The sequence below is a fragment of the Dromiciops gliroides genome, chromosome 1 (genome assembly GCF_019393635.1).
Source record: "Dromiciops gliroides isolate mDroGli1 chromosome 1, mDroGli1.pri, whole genome shotgun sequence".
NCBI classification, from domain to species: domain Eukaryota; kingdom Metazoa; phylum Chordata; class Mammalia; order Microbiotheria; family Microbiotheriidae; genus Dromiciops; species Dromiciops gliroides.
In genome coordinates this window covers 688,542,466-688,559,608 of record NC_057861.1, presented here as the reverse complement: position 1 = coordinate 688,559,608, position 17,143 = coordinate 688,542,466, and the positions used below count along the sequence as shown (strand labels likewise).

General features: G+C 38.5%; 1 protein-coding gene across 1 annotated transcript in view; it reads left to right on the top strand.

Annotated features, from left to right (window-relative positions):
• Window positions 1-17,143, top strand: part of COBL (cordon-bleu WH2 repeat protein) — a 366,578-nt gene that overhangs the window by 134,870 nt on the left and 214,565 nt on the right. Inside the window, exons 5-9 of the mRNA XM_043972590.1 lie at window positions 1,269-1,479; window positions 2,790-3,018; window positions 8,238-8,282; window positions 13,504-13,595; window positions 16,386-16,460. Coding sequence (XP_043828525.1) covers window positions 1,269-1,479; window positions 2,790-3,018; window positions 8,238-8,282; window positions 13,504-13,595; window positions 16,386-16,460 — 652 coding nt within the window. The remainder of the gene's footprint in view (window positions 1-1,268; window positions 1,480-2,789; window positions 3,019-8,237; window positions 8,283-13,503; window positions 13,596-16,385; window positions 16,461-17,143) is intronic.

Sequence of the window (17,143 nt, the reverse complement as noted above, 5' to 3'; positions counted from 1 at the left end):
GAGGTCACAGTAATACAAGATAATATGGTGTTACGTGCATTAGGGAGGGTCAAGCAAGATGTTGTGTTAAGGTCCAAGGTATAAAAGGTTATGTACAGAAATTGCTTCACATTCCTGGTTAGAGTACTGAGACCCATTCCTTTATTATTGTGTATTGACTAAATGTCTGTCCCTATAATAAGTATCCACCCATCCTTCCTTAACTTGTCACTTCTTTTACCCACTTCCAGTCAGGTGACTCAGAAACTTACAATAAGCTTTAAGAGGTGTGATCCAAGATGACAGGACAGTAACCAAATCCCTTGCCAAGTGAAGTTTGTATCGGTCACCCTGGTTCATAGACTTTTTTTTCTCCCTCACTCCTCATTCTCCCTTTCCAAACCATGGAACGGTCACTCCCTAGTTCTTTTTATTTCTACCTTCATAACTTTTCTTGCTTCTATCCCCTTCTCTGTACTTATAGAGCTACCTCTTGCCTTTAGTATTGCAAGAATTTAAGAATTAGTCTCCTTTCCTGAAATATATCCTTCATACTAAACTGATTCACCTCAGTCATAGGTCTAACCGTGTCACTCTTTCCCCAGCAAACTCCAGCATTTAAAACTTTCACAACCTGGCCTTAACCTACCTTTTTAGATTTTACTTACTTCTTTTCCCTCCCCTACCACAGTCCAGAAAGGCAGGCTTTCTTGCTCTTCCTCAGACACAAAACTCTTTTGCCCTGGCTACCTACTATGTCTGACACAGTACTAAGCATATAGTAGATAATTAATTGGGCAGCTAGGTAGTGAAGTGGATAGAGTGCCAGGCCTGGAGACAGGAAGATTCATTCATGTTCGAGAGTTCGAATTCGGCCTCAGACACTTAGTAGCTGTGTGGGCAAGTCCCTTAACCCAGTTTGTCTCAGAAATGGCAAAACATTTCAATATCTTTGCCAGGAAAACCCAAAGTGGAGTCGTTGAGGGTTGGACACTACTAAAACAATTCAACTAGAAGATAATAAATTATGCTGTGATTGACTTATTCATGCCAAGATGGTCTAAATTGAGACTTACCCAGGAAAAAAAGCTTGTCTTAATTATTTATTGGCATTGTCACTGCTAAACTGAAAACTAATTTTTAGTAATCCTAAAAGTTATTGTTTCAGTCTTTCTCAAGCAATAGCAGACCATAAGTAAGACTAGAAAAGTCATCTTTCTTCTTCTGTACTTAAGTCTAGGGAACTTGTAGCTCCTCCTAATAACCACAGATATTATTTAATCTTGCAGTCATGCCATGATGGACCTGCTGGTCGAGCTGTGCCTCCAGAATCACCTAAATCCAGCCCACTATACCTTGGAGCTCAGGTCCTTGGAGACCCAACAACCTTTGAGTTTTAAGCCAAATACTTTGATAGGGACCCTTGATGTAGACACCATATTCCTTAAGGAAAAAGTCCCGGAAGAGAAGAGCAAACCAGTTCTCCAGAAGGTGCCTGAGGTAAGTGGAGCTAAAGGTTTGAATCCTGTCCCTAAGGTTGCTTCTTGTGGCCAAAGCTATTGCTTTTTCAGTGTCACACTTTAGCTCCCGAAAATGGGGCATGGATTGTAGACGGTATTGCCATCAAAGGGCAGAAGCCAACCCTGACCACAATGATACATTGAGATCATGTTGGTAAGAGGACATGATTAAGGCAGAAGCCTTACTGCTCAAAAAAAAAAAAAAAAGTAAAGGGGAAACAGTTAAACACATCAAGATCCCTAAACTTCTTTCCCTGTCTCCCTCTCCCTCTCCCTCTGACTTCCCTTCTAACTTTTTCTCCTTCTAGTTTTTCATATTTATTAGGAGTGTGTTCCCTAGCTAAATAAACATATAGTGGAGTATTGACTCATCAGAAAGAGACTTTTAGATTAAAAAAAGGTTTCTTTTCCATAAAGTTTGAGCATCACTTGTGGTTGGTACATTTGTAGAAAATTAATGTCTGGGTATTGAGAAAAGTGAGAGGGGGGTGGGGACGGAGGGAGGACTACATCTTAACGGGAGGAAACTTAATATAGGTTTCTGTTGCTAATTGAAAGTAAATCTAGGGGGCGGCTAGGTGGCGCAGTGGATAAAGCACCGGCCCTGGATTCAGGAGTACCTGAGTTCAAATCCGGCCTCAGACACTTCACACTTACTAGCTGTGTGACCCTGGGCAAGTCACTTAACCCCCATTGCCCTGCAAAAAAAAAAAAAAGAAAGAAAGTAAATCTAGTCCTTTTTGTAATGTTAATTACTATTTTTCAAAAAAATTTTTCACCTGCACATCTGTGTACATATATATGTACAGACATACCTAGATAAATGAATATATATACATACATACATACATACATACATAATATATATGATAGTTGACTTCTTAAATAGAATTCTTGATGGCCTCTTTTATTTGAGGGATCTTTTAAAGTTGAATTATTTTCACCTCTCTAAAGGCATGTTGATTTAATAAGTCCACATGAACCTATTCTGTACAATAGATCAGAATAAATGAACCACAGTAATGCTTGCATATTTGGTGTTGAATTCTTAGTTCTTTCTCAGCTGCTGATTGTCTTTCTTTACCATCCTGTCACTGGGCCTTGTTATATAATGGAAAGACTTCTAAGAAGTGCTTATTTTTCAACACCTCCCTTTTGCAGTGCTATTACCAGCCTGTTGGGTTTGTAGCAGACGTATTATGGCTAAATAGACATGTCTACCTTTGTTCATGTCCTTTTGGAGGTGGGGAAATGTTTATATCTTCTTTTTCTCTGACATTTCTATTTTAGAAGTCTGTGCGGCTGGTAGTGAACTACCTGCGAACGCAGAAGACCGTGGTACGAGTGAGCCCTGATGTCCCATTGCAGAACATTCTCCCAGTTATTTGTGCAAAATGTGAAGTCAGCCCTGAGCACGTCATTCTCTTAAGGGATAATATTGCTGGGGAGGAGCTGGAGCTTTCTAAATCCCTGAATGAGTTGGGGATAAAGGAACTCTATGCATGGGACAACAAAAGAGGTGAGACCAAAGTTGTATCAGGTACTGTATGCTCCATCTCTGGATAATGCCATATCCCTGGTCCTTAATGACCTACTATTCTATTTGTAGTGCTATTTTCGTTTTCTAAGGCAATGATGCTCACTTTGGTTGTTACAAAGACTGAAATTTTGTCCTAAATGGGGGGAGGAGGGGAGGATTTTTACTTATTTGCTTTCTTTCAGTACTGGCTGTACCCTTCCAACTCAGACCACATCTTCCAGTCTCGGCCATAGACGTTTTCTTCTCTATCTATTGTACTTCAGGGCTATGAGACCTCTTCTGTTCCTCTCCTTGGGAAATCATTTCTCTGTTTTCTGAAGTCTCATATAATACTTTTATCTGTGCTCAGTGTTCCCTGGGTCTGTGATTTCACTATGTGGGTACTCAACTCCCTCCAGTGGTATGGGTTGAAACTCATCTGTCTCTTCCAGTTCCTGTGTGACTCTTATCCTCCATTGAGAGATCTGACCAATGAACCAGAGAACTTCCTCCTGGTCACCTAACATTTCATGGGTGCCAGAGCAGCTTTAAAGTTGTACTCTATGTGGGGTATGGATCATGGGAAAAAATAACATATGAACAACTGCATTACCTGGAAGAATGTGTTGGTAAGGGAGGAATGAACAGAACATTCAGAAAGAGGGAAAGATTACTGTCCTCCACTTCCTAGGGAGTTCAGGGATAGGCAACTTTATGTATTTCTCTAACTATAAATTCTTCCTTGTATTGTAGTTATTTGTCTCTGGGGATGTTGTGAAAATCACGTGATATTTGATTTTAAAGTGCTTTGCACACTTTAAAAACATTAAATAAAATGTAAGACAATCAGTAAACATTTATAAGTACCTACTATGTGCCTGGCTCTATGCTAATCACTGGAGATACAAACCAAAAAAGGAAAAGACAGTCCCTTCCCTCAAGAAACTTAAAATTTAATGGGGAAGTCAACATATAAATATTTATAAACAATATTATATATATATATATATATATATACATATACATATACAGAGAGAGAGAGAGAGAGAGATGATAAGTAGGAAATTATTGACAGAGGGAAAGCACTAGAATTAGGTGGGATTGGAGAAGGCTTCCTGTAAAAGTTGGGACTTAAAAGCAGCCAGAGAAGTCAATAGGCAGAGTTGAGGAAGGGAGTACATTCTAGGTATATCATTATTAAAGCAAGTAAAAATAATGAATGTATAAGTATTGGAAAAATTAAATTATTATTGAATGAGTAAATCATTGTAGTTGATTCAGTTGAGTATTTTGCATTAAGTTTCCATCATGGGATTAAAAAAAAAAATTGGTATGAGAAAGGGGAGGATTTTGAAATAGTTTCTAGCTTTAGAACTAAGGAGAGAAACTTAGTGGATAAAAATGTATTTTTTAAAATCTCTAGACTACACAGAATAATGATTTGAAAAGTTACCTTTTCTCTCTCCTCACACTTTTTGTTTGTCTGAGGATATTTGTTTAGTAGTTTATATTTGGGTTTCCACACATCCATACTCTAATTTGTAGTTATTTCAGTTCAACACAATGAACAGTTATTAAACAACCTATCATGTAAAGATATTTTTTGCCAGATATTGAGGATCCAGAAGTAACTTCCACATAGAGACTTCTCTCAAGAACTTTATGGTCTTAATAAGGAGAAGGAACAAGGAATAAACAATCCTACTTACTGTAAGGGAGATTAAGGTGTTCCAAGGGAAAGCCATGTAAAGAAATAGGAATAATTTGAGGAGAAAGAAAGAACACTTCAACCAGAATGAAGGCTTCTTTCAGTGATTGACTTTTGAGTAGGTCCTTAAATTTCAACTGGCCACAATACAGATATAGCTAGTAAATAATTAAAATAAATAATGAATTCTTTGAAGTGGCTGCATGTGTTCAAATTCTTCCTACTCAGTAACAATTATGTAAAATGAGGTGATTGCTTCCAGCCCAACAGAAATATGCTACACAAATTTGTATAGTGCAACCACTTTAAGGGATTCATTATTTGCCTTAATTAGACCTAGCTGTAATGTCCTTAATAGGTACAAAGGAAAATTTGAACTAACATATAGAGAGGAGTATAAGCAGGGCAAGAGTCAAGGACAAAGAAGTCCAGCTTGGCTGGAATGTAGAATAGTATGAGGTATGCCAGGACAGGTAACTAAGAGTTAGTTAACTTGTATATAGGACCTTGAATGCTGTTGAAGACTTATTGAACTTTTGAGTGGGGGAATGGCATGATCAGGGTATACTGGGGGAATTGAAACATGTGTGGACCACCTCAGATGATGTCATCCATGTGGAAGATGCTGTGGGATCTACTTCTCAGAGCCTGGTGAACTGGAGCATTCATGGATATTTTGCATTGGTAGGTTGGGTGCAACCCGTTCCATTGGCCATGTAGCCAGAAAGATTGGAGTCTTTAAAACATCTTAAGTCATCATCTGTGGGCCTTTTCCTATATCCGGCCTGCCCTGGATTCCTACAGATCTAGATCCCAATGCCATGACTTCCCAGGATTAATTAGAGACTCTACTCCTTGCACCTAAAACAGAAAAAAAGAAAGACGTCCAAAACCATAGGCCTACATTTCTTGGGGCCATATAGCCTAAGAGGAAGAAAGGAAAAAGAGATCCTAGGCTCCTCCTCCCTTAAGGCACGGTTTTACCAGCTGTGAATGAAGAAATGAGTGGCCCAGAACCATTTTAGAGATGCTGTGCATCTTTTTACCCATGTACCCAGTGGAAAAAGTTACTCAGTCATGTAGTATGCCAACACAGAGAATCCATGCATGCTTTCTTCTCCCAGAAGCAGGTCTCTAGCTTCTTCCATGGGGATAACTCCATCCTTGGTAGTCTAAGCATGGGGTCAAACCCCTTATTACACCAGTAATATACTAGAAATAAGTCAAAAAGTTATTATGTCAGTTGCTGTGCAAGGTTCTAGGGATACAAGTACACAGAATTAAATAATCCCTATTCACAGTGAGTTTATTCCAAAAATGATGTGAATGACAAGATGAATAGGGAATATTGTGGAGACAGGAAGAATCACTTATTATCTTGTCTATACCAAGAATCTAGACTTGAATCAGAGTAGCTATAATGGAAATAGAGAGGAGGGACTAGGTGTGGGTGAGATTGTAAGGGTAGTTTGGATAGGAGTTAGTTCATAAGATGTATAGAGATAAGGAAATGGAAAGAGTGAAAGATGAGCACACAGTTATGAACCTGGGAGATTAGGGAGATGGTGGCACCATAAACAGAAATGAAGAGTTTGGTGGGATGGTAAGACTGGATGGAGAAAATCATGTGGTCATAGATATAGAGTTGGAAAGGACTTTATAGGCTGAGTCCAGTGCTCTCATTTTACAGATGATAAAACTGAGGCTGAGAGAGGTTGTGACTTGCTGAAGGGTCACATAATTAGGAAGTATCTGGGTCAAGGTTTGAAATCAGGTTTTTTGGGCCCGACTGTATTCATTGCAACACCTCACTGAAAAGATAATAAGGTCAGTTTTTGTTTGTACTGAGTTTGAGAAATTGCTAATATAGCCAAGGTAGAAGACATTTGTAAATATAGCAGGAACTCTGAAGTAAGGTTGGAGGTGGAGATTCAGAATTAGTCATCTTCATAGAGAGGATAATTGAAGCTAGCAGAATAAATGAGATTTCTAAATGGAAGAATATAAAAAGAGAAAGAGGGTCAAGGCCAGCATATTAGGGTACAGAAGGAAAAGCCAGTGAAAGACAGACAGGAGAGGTAGACTTCCCTAAGAGAGAGATGTCTCAGAAACCAAGGGAAAATATGTTCCATGTCACAGAGACATCAGGGATAATGAGGACAGAAAAAAGGTTGACAAAGTTCTTAATCACAGGCCTTGATTCCTGCCTCCTTTCCCCTCCCATTTCCCCCTCTCCCAAGGAAAAAAATAAATGTCTCAAACAAGAAGCACAGGCTTTACTTCCTTAAGATGACATTTTTTTAAAAAATCATATTTTGGGATTTTTTTTCAACATACTCATCAAACTTCTATGAGAAAACCCTCGGGATCTTTCTAATACTCCAATCCATGACATGGAAAGGACCTTGTAGGCCATCTAGTCTAGCCCCATCATGGTCCAGATGAGTAAGTGGGACCCAGAGAGGTGAAAGGTAATATGAGTTTGCCCAGTTATTCATGAGATGATGCAATTCCAGATGTTGTTTGAAAGATAAATTCAGAGCACCTTACCAGGAAAAGGTCAGATGAAACCTAGTTTTCTGGCACTAAATTAATCTCTAAGCTCATGATTTCCTGTAACAAAGCCCTGCCATCGGGCAGACAAAACAACCAAGGTACCATTACACACCTACTGCCAAGGGATTCTCTGCTCTTTTGGTTAACAAAGCTTTCTACCACATCTTGACAGCCAAAGCAAATAGAACTAAACACAAAAAGGGAGAATGGATTCCTTTTCCTTGCTCTTTTCTTTTAGAACTTTTCTCCTCTCCCCACCTCCCAACTCCTCCCTCCTTTCAGACTTTGGTTGAACTGCATTTGGATCCAGCTGAGTGGCCCATTCCCCTCATGATTCACATTTTTGGGAGCTCACTGCCCTCCCCCCCACCCCAGGCCTGCAGCTGCCTGGGGGGAATATTCAGGAAAGTTCCTCTAGGATGATCATTTTACTGCTGCATTAATTGATCTTCCTTCTATGGTTTCCTGAGGCTTTGGGACTTAAGTTTTTGAGTTCTTTGAAACACCTCACCCCAAAAAAGAAGCTCTCCTGCCCTCTGCTGGTTCAAAAGCTCTTAGCAGCTGAGAATTCAACCTAAAAAAACCCAACAGACTTGTTCAGATAGTTATCATAGGGGCAAATAATTTGAGATAGTACATCCCTAGAGAGGCAAAATGGTGGAATGAGAAGAGATTAGACTTGAAGCCCACAAAGACCTGGATTCCAATCTTGTCCCCAACAATTACTGTATCTGGAAACATAGGCAAATCAGTTGGCCCCTAGAATCTCAGTTTCCTATTTTGTAAAATAAGGTTGATAATATGGGGAATACCTTCCTATAATAGCAAATGAAATAAATGTACAGAAAGCACTTTGTAAACTGCTTTCATTATTGTCGTGTCTTTGGTTTTGCCATCAATGATTCTTTTTTAAATGCTTTCCCCTGATTGTTCTCTCATTGGCTACTTTTTCCAGTTCTTCTGACCAAAACTCAATCCGAACCGTCTCTGGTCTATCGAGGTACAGTAAAGGAAGACTTTAGATGACAGCTGAGCCCTCTCTAGGATCTGCTTTGCATGGCTCTGTCTTAGAATGCAGTATTTGGGTGGTGGCTGTGTAATATGGTACAGAATGAAATGACAGTTTGTAGTACCTGTGGATTTGGGCGTGGGAGGAGGGTTGCGTGTTGTAACTGCATCCTGATTGATTACATCCTTTCCTAATTTCCTTTTTTGGGGGGGAGGATAAAGGGAAGGAATGTCTTGTCTGAAAATCTGCTAGGTTGACCTCATCGGCTCATGAATGAGGCTGCCTTAGAAAATGAACACTTCATGAATCATTGACACCCCACCCCCACCAAGTAGCTGTAAACTATCAGGTCAGGGCCCAGGTCACACATGCCCAGTAAGAGATCAGTTTTCCACATTCTTGCCTACTGTCACTGTAGATGGAACCCTGTGCTACTGAGGATACACATATTAACCTTCCAAGCTCAGTTTATTGGCCTGAAACTTCATTGTTTTAGTATGAGTTTTTAATCCATATTTTGCACTTACCCCTTTGTTAGTTTTGTTGTTGTTAAATGATTTGGAAAAATGTGCAGCTCCAAACGAGTGCTGAAGTCACAGAGAAATCCTGTACTGCCCCATGGGATGGCTCAAGACTTCCTTTCCAAAATATCCTTATGAAAGGAGAAAAGGGCTCTTGGGACAATGGAAAGGGAACTAATTGTAGAACCAGAGGACCTGGGTTTGAAACTTGGGTCTGCCATTTATATCCCTTGTGTAAGTCAAGTAAGTCATTTGCCCCTCAAAATGTTGGTGTCCTCATCTATCAAAGGGGGAGGGGGTAAGATTTCTTCCAACTCTAAAACTCTTTGATCCCAAAAGAAAACTATGGTTTTGGTTTCAGCAACAACACCCTACTTTCACACATTTTGACCAATTTTAGACATGGAACATAGTTAACCAAATGTATATATGTACATACTCATGCACATGCATGTGTATACACACACAGAGAATTGCTTTGTATCCATGAAACAAAACAATTAAAATGTAACCCAAGGGTAGACACATGAATTTACAGATATAAAAATGTATCATAAATTAACACTTCACAAAATCAAATCAATTAACTGGGAAAGTAGGCATTCTGAATTAGTTATAGAGCTCTTGATTAGACAGTATTTTTATTACTTCTACATGCATACAACTAATCTGCAGGCCACAATCAAGTGCATTCTACTTGTCAGGTCTCTGCTAGGTAAAGGAGATACAAAACCAAAATTGAAATCAGCCCTGCCTTCAAAGAGATCTTGTTGTATTTGGAGAGACAGGTATAAACAATCAGAATTTGTTAAAAGTAAATATAAGGTCCTTTTGAGGGTGTCACAGCTGGGAGCACCCAGTCAAAGATGACTAGAAAGATGGAGGTCCCCTCAACAGAGATCAGGAAGTTTGGAAAAAGGGGAGCAGGGGCTGCCTACGGTGCATCCAATGAGATGTCTGGAAGGCAGTTGTTGATGAAGGACTGAAACTCGGGAAAGTGACTAAAGCTGTATGTATAAATGCTTGTTGCAGTTGGCCTGGATTCGATTTTATCATGTACAGGAGCAAAAGTTTACCCTTCTGACCATTCCTTCTCAATTTACCATTAATTTTGAATGAATAATATTCAAATACTTTCCACTCCATACCACTAATTACTTATGCAGTTTCTTAGACACATAATGTCCCATGAAATCTGGGTTTGTTATGTCCATCTTAAACTCCATTAGGAAATTCTGAAGATACTTTCTCTGCTTCCTGAGACTGATTCCTCTCTACCAACTGCCCAGCCTGAAAGTCACCTGTTCCCATGTCCAACCTCTCCTTCAGGAGCCAAAATTGTTAACCTAAATAAAAATAGGCAGTCTATTTTATCACCTGAGCTTAGTTGAGGCCAGATCCTCATGGAGTTTTAGACAATTGGTAGTTTCAGGAAGGGGATCAAGCAGAGGGTAATTATGGGAATGAAACAAAGTACCCAGGAAGCATATACTCTTTCTGATGCTAGGAAGGGCCTGAGCTTTTCCTACTGGGCCTAACCCAGACCCAAAAGGCCTTCTTACTCCTTCACCTTTTGGTGTCATCTCACTTTCCTTAATCATTCCATCCCTTCCAATTGACAATTTCTTTAGATGGATAAATAGGTGCCCTTCTGTGGAAGTAGGTGACTGAGCAGAGATATATGCTCTTGTGACATTAAGCATTTATTGAGCACCTGCTGTGTGCCTTCCACTGTGCCAATTGACAGGTTTACAAAGGGAGACAAATAGCAGTCCTTGTCCTTTGGAAGCTCATAATCTAAAGGAAAAGACAGTTTGTAAACAACTATGTGCAAACAAGCTATCTATATGCCAGATAAATTAGAAATAGTCCACAAAGGGAAGGTACTAGAATTAAGAAGGATCAGGAAAGGCTTCCTATAGAAAGTGGGATTTTAGCTGGAACTCAAAGGAAAGGGGTGGGGGGAAGCCAGGAGGAAGAAATGAGGAAGGAGAGGATTTCAGACTAGAGAAAACATCAGGAGTTAGAAGATGGAGTGTGTGTGTGTGTGTGCGCGCGCGCGCGCGTGCATGCAGATAGATCTGAACGATATATTATCCAATTTTAATAAATCCACAGGTTTATTTTTATCTATAAATAAACATTTATTAAGAGTCTACTATGTTCTAGTCACTGATAAACCTAACAAACTGTGTGATATTAGGTAAGTCATGTAGGTTGTCCAGACCTCAGTTTTCCTCATTGTTAAAATGAGGGGGTTTGGGGCAACTAGGTGGCACAGTAGATAGAGCACTGGCCCTGGATTCAGGAGGACCTGAGTTCAAATGCAACCTCAAGACACTTAACACTTACTAGCTGTGTGACCCTGGGCAAGTCACTTAACCCCAATTGCCTCACCAAAAAAAAATAAATAAATGAGGGGGCTAGACTAGAATGGCCTCCAGGACTCATTTCCCTCTTTAAACTCTGATCCTGTATTTAAATAAAAATGGAGATGAGGACTAAACTTGTGATTTCATTGGCATAGGAAACACATGCTTGAGGAATCAATGTAGGTTGGCATCCCCTCTATCACTTAGTCTTGGAGAGGTACCTAGAGCAATAAAAGGGTAAGTCACTTGTGGCCAGGCAACTAGTATATTTCAGAAGTAGGACTTAAAACTCAGATCTTCCTGATCTTGAGGCCCCCTCTCTTTATCTCTACTACACCTGCCTTGTGGAATAACACAGCTATTTTGTATTTGAGAGGAAGGATGATATAGGTATAGAAAGCAGGCTTGAGCATCAGGTAGAACTGGATTTCAGACCCCACTTCTGACATCCAGTGGACAAGATACAACTTCTCAGTGGCCTAAACAGTTCTTTAAGCATAAAAGTTCTTGGGGAGATGTAGGTAAGCAATGGTGGAAGGAGTTTCTTCATTGAGAGTTCCTTTTACTTATTGGTCCAATACAATAATTAAAGATTTTTTAAAACCAGAATTAAAACTACACTGTTCTAATATGGTGTTAGCATAATTTATATTTCATTAAACTTGTGTGTGATACAGCTCTTTTGTTTTTGTGTATCCTGGAGAATTTGAAGAGGGTTGTAACCAAAGAACTTAAAACAGATATTGTAATTTAAGTTAACTTTTTTCCTTTAGGTGAATTTACATAAAGAACACTGACTTCCTTGAAGAGTTGTACATAAATGTCTGAGATTAGGAACTTTCAATGAAAATATTAATTCAGATAATGGTTTTAGGAAGGTACACATTTTCCTTAGCCTATGTTTCCTCTGGGGTGTTCATGAACTTTGACTTTGCTAACAGGCTTTTTCCTGTGTGGCCATAACACTTCTAACTTTTGGCATGAGTTCTGGAGTGAGTAGAAGCAGGAATAAAATAACCCTTAACCTTGTTTGGGGAGGTAGCATCTTGATCATCCTAGTTTATAAAATAATAATCTCCAGCTAGTGAACTCTAGCTCTGGTTGCTGTTAACTTGCAGAGAGACAATGCTCCTGCAAGGAAAGCTAATTCCTTTTCCTTCTTCCTGCCTGCCTTAGTCTACCCATCAGTAAAATGACAATAATAATAACTGCTCTTCTCACCTCCTAGGATAATTGTGAAACTCAGGTAGATGATTACTGAAAAAGCACATTCAGAGTGTGATCTATAACAATGTAAAGGTTTGATTAGGGGGGTGAAATATTATATAAACTGTTATTAGGAGATTTTTATGGTATGGCATAAAACCATGAAAATGGAGAACCTGTCTTCATCACTCCAAAGTGCTTGATTTAGGCTCCAGCCACCAAGGTCCAAGGAGAATTTAAGCAGCTTAGCTGCTGGAATAGCTAAAGGTTCTTTGCCTTACAATTCAAGATACTGGTATCTCTGTTGTGCACCTCTAACAGTAATTTTAATGGTGAGACTTATAAATGCCTTTGTCATTATTGGGGAGTGTGACTGGGGTGGGAGTGGGGGGTGCATAGCCACAATCTTCCATCAAAGGCAGTTGGAGTTCAATGTGTTTGCTTTTGACAAGGATTATCCAATTATGATGCACAAAAGTATTAGAAGGTATTTAAAGCAACTCTTTCCCCTGTTTCCCCAAGAGAGATAGAGCCCACCAGAGAATATAATCATGGAAGAAAAACTTTGTAGACTGAAGGAGATCAGGGAAGAGATTTGGTAATGGATCTGGTAATGTAGGTCATGAAAGTTTCTAATTTCAGAGTTTCTGATACCATCCATGTTGTTCTCTGAACTGAAGAGCAGATTTTTTTCAAATAAAAAGTGTTGTTATACCTCATATAATTAAGACTCTTTGATCCCATATTTAATTCCTGAAGCATGGCACCTATTACACTGTTCCTATAGTCCCTAGGGCCTGGGAAATTTCTATGCAGAGCACTGTTCACCCCCATCCACCTATCCCCCAAAATGCCTTTCTTTAAAAATTTGTTCAAGATGTCTAACTGGCAGGAAAAAAATCCCTCTTAGGTTTATTTTCATTCCTAAATAGGTTTTGAAGGGGTTAGACAGCTATCACTAAAGTACTAATGGAAGCTACTCTCATTTAATACCACATTGTTTCATCTTTTTCTCTTCAACTTGTGCTTTTAAAACTTGGAATTTTTTTTGAAGTCTTAAGTCTTCAAGATTTACCAGTGAGAAATAACTGTTGCCAATTCAATTATTTTCAGAAACCTATAGAAAATCACTGGGCAGTGACGTCATGGACAAAGAGAAGAAGAAATTTCTGGGGTTTTTCAAAGTCAGTAAAAGAAGCAGTAAGGTAATAACTCAGATATTTTTCCTTGGACAGAAATAACATTGTGTGTCAAATACTCTTTTATTTTCAAAAAGTGTATTTATTTTTCAGAAAAGTAATTCCTTGATGTGTACATTAACTTATCACTAATTTGTAAAGTGTGACTTACAGATCCGTGCATTTTTTATTTCAGAAATAACCCCAGGTGTGAAAAATCTTGTTTTTCACCTATGTGTTAGAATTGAGCTTGTATAAAATTCATCCCCTCTCTTTATGCTGTGAAACTAGAGAACATGACCACAGAACCCCAGAAAACCTTGATTGTTGACTCCAGCCACCAAGGTCTAATGAGAATTTAACCAGCTTAATCTTTGAAACTGGATGTTCTTGGCCTTACAAATTTGATTAATGAAGTTTATTTGCCCAGTAAGCTCTTCCATTGTTATGTGGAATATAGCCCATATCATTTCTTTATCTTTATAATATTAAATAATTTTAATTTTTTTATTTGGGGAATATCATTTGGAAAGCTTTTCAGAATTAATATGCTCATATACTAGATATCTGATAGTGAATGGTTGCTGTCTGTACATTCTAGCTAGTCTGTCTAAAAAATCTAATGAGTGGTTGCCAATAAATTAGAAGCTTTAGTAAGAGTTTAGATTTTTAAACATTTATTAAGGATCATAAGAATTTGGTGAAGAGAGAGAGAGAGACCTAGATGCCTACATCAATCTACCTCAGGGAGCCAGCATTTCTAACTCCACTCCCCACAAGGTCCCGACGAAAGAGCGAGCATTGGCCCTTCCTCGTCCCACAAGCCTCCTGTCTAAACCAGAAACATTAAACATCACTTCCTGATGTCAAGGAACTGACCTTCCAAGCCACATGGCTTGCCCTCAGACGCCTTCTCCTCACTGCGGAGCTTTACTACAGTATCTCTCCAGCAGGGGGCGTCACTGCAATTGTCACAATAGAAAAGAGTTGATCTGATCATTATAGAAGAAACACATTTGTTTTGTGGTATCGTCTTTGGGATTGTCCAAAAGCTATTAATGCTTTCTTGACTAAGAAAAGAAAATATTTGGTAAATTTACATGACCTATAGTCAGTATAACTTGTATCGTTTTCTTTTGACATTTATGCTTTCATTTATCCCATTTTTTTTTTCAATAAAAAAGACCAAAGGACAGTAGACAAAAAACAAAACACATTTTTGGTCAGTTATATGCTTTATTTAGTGTCTCAGTTTTGCTGTTAAACCTTTTCCAATGAATAGCAGTTGAGGTTTGGAATAACAAGGCACTAAAATACTAGGAAGAACTAAAATAAGTCATGGTTTATTTCACTGAGCCCTCAAATTCATTGACATGTGCTGACTAAGGGATGAGAGAATTAGAACATTTCTGATTCTCCTCCTTTTTGTTTTGGGAGATCTTTTTAACCATGGCGTAAAGAGAATTGAGAGTGAGCAAAGACAGTTTTATGAAAGCTGATATTTATTTAATTTTTATATATTTCATGTTCTCTTTTGATTTCTCTACTTGTAATATTTCTGATCTCTTACTAATTAGCTATGGGGCAGTTAGATGGAGCAGTGGACATAATACTGGGCCCAGAGACATGATGACTCATACTCTTGAGTTCACACCTGGCCTTAGACGCTTACTAGCTGTGTGACCCTGGTCAAGTCACTTAACCCATCTTAGTCACAGTTTTCCTCAGCTGTAAAATGGGTTAAGGTCATGTTTTAAAAAACATGTACTTCCCAGGGTTATTGTGAGGATCAAATAAGATGATATGTGTGAAGTGCTTTGCAAACCTTATAACCAAAGGTGTGCTGGGCTTTCAGGAGAAAAAAATGTAAAGACAACACACTTCCATGTTTAATCTTCACTATTAACATTGTTTCTATCATTTTCTGAAGTCTAAACTTAAATCAAGCCCAGCTTTGTAGCTTTGCCAAGGTACAAATACTCACACTGAAAATTTAACTCTTGTGAGCTGGTTCGTGCCAGCTCCAGCACATCTCTGCTTACAGTTCACACTATATAAATGCTAGCCATTTTCGTTTTGTTTATTTATTTGTTTCATCTTTTTTCTACTGTTTGGATTGCTTGGTCCCCTCCCTTTACGCCACTAATTTCTTACTGTTTTTCCTCTTCTTTTGTGTCAATGCCTTTTTGTGTCTGCATGTCAACTGGCTATTGGATGAGCAAAAAATGTTTTGCACTCTGTAAAGAAGGTTAAAATAATAATCATAATAGCTCAGTCACATGATACTTGGAAAATTTAAAAGTACTTTAAATCCAACATCTCAGTTTGGTTACCTACACACATTTCTAGAGTGCTTTCAGAATTCCACACAACTTGCTCACATGATGAGGTGGTAAATTTAGGTATTATCCTCATTTTCCAGGTGAAGAATCAAATCAGAGGTCCTGAGAGTTTAAATTAATTCACATAACCAAGTAAGATGCTCCTTTATGTGCAAAGAAAAAAATAGAAAACTAAATACAGCTAGATAAAATAGTATAGCAACATGCTAAAGGGGCAGTGACTCTAGTCTTAGAATTTTAATATGTTAGACAAGTAAGTAGCAATCATGCCCTAACTTTGGGGGATATTGTTATCTCTAACATCACCCTTTCTTCATAACTAGTCCCCAGTGAATCCAGAAGAGAATCTGACTTTTAATTGATTTTGATATTCTTAGACTTTCTTAGCACTTTTACTAATTGTTTTGCTGATTGTTTATTTGAAGTCTTTAATTTTTTTTCACATGATTCTATGGGTAACTTACTTGTGTTCCAGGCTGAGCAGCATGGGATGCTAAGAGTGGACAGTGATGAGGACATTTTAAAGTCAACCACTGAAAAGAATTTTAATGTGAGTACTAACCCTGCTGATAGGTGCTTATCACTAACCACTGGCTGTCATGACTAAGAAAAAGGAAACTAAAATTATAGATCACTTCATAATCCATGCTACAGGTTCTTAATGTAAAATACCCATTTTGGTACCTAGTGTACACAGGTATGAGCAGCATGTGCACAAACATAGACACACACACACACACACACACACACACACACACACACTGCCCCATATCATTAGCTTTTTAGCAGTCAACAATAATTACTCCAGCTGTGTAACTCCTTACCAAAAAAGCTTAAGTACTTACTATTATTGACCTGTCCAAACCAGATATTAGAGTCAGGAAGATTCAGAGGTATTTTTGGAATGAGCAGGCTCTCTTCATTATGTTTAATGGAAATGAAAGCCTACAGTAACTATGGAAGTCTCTGGGTATGTGAGTTTCAACTGATGGGGTTCTTCCTCCCTATCCCTCCCTCATTAATTGGTCAGTTCAGAACTGCTCATTTAGGAAGCCTAACTTTCCTTATTGTAAATGAGTATTTACAATTAGATCCCGATGAGAGCAAATAAGGAAATCCAGAAAGTAAGCTCATTATTCAAATTTGTGTTATATATTTCCACTGGGCTAGAAGCTGTTACCAAATTTTATGTACTTAGACATATTTTCGAAGTTGTTGTTTGGGGCAGCTATG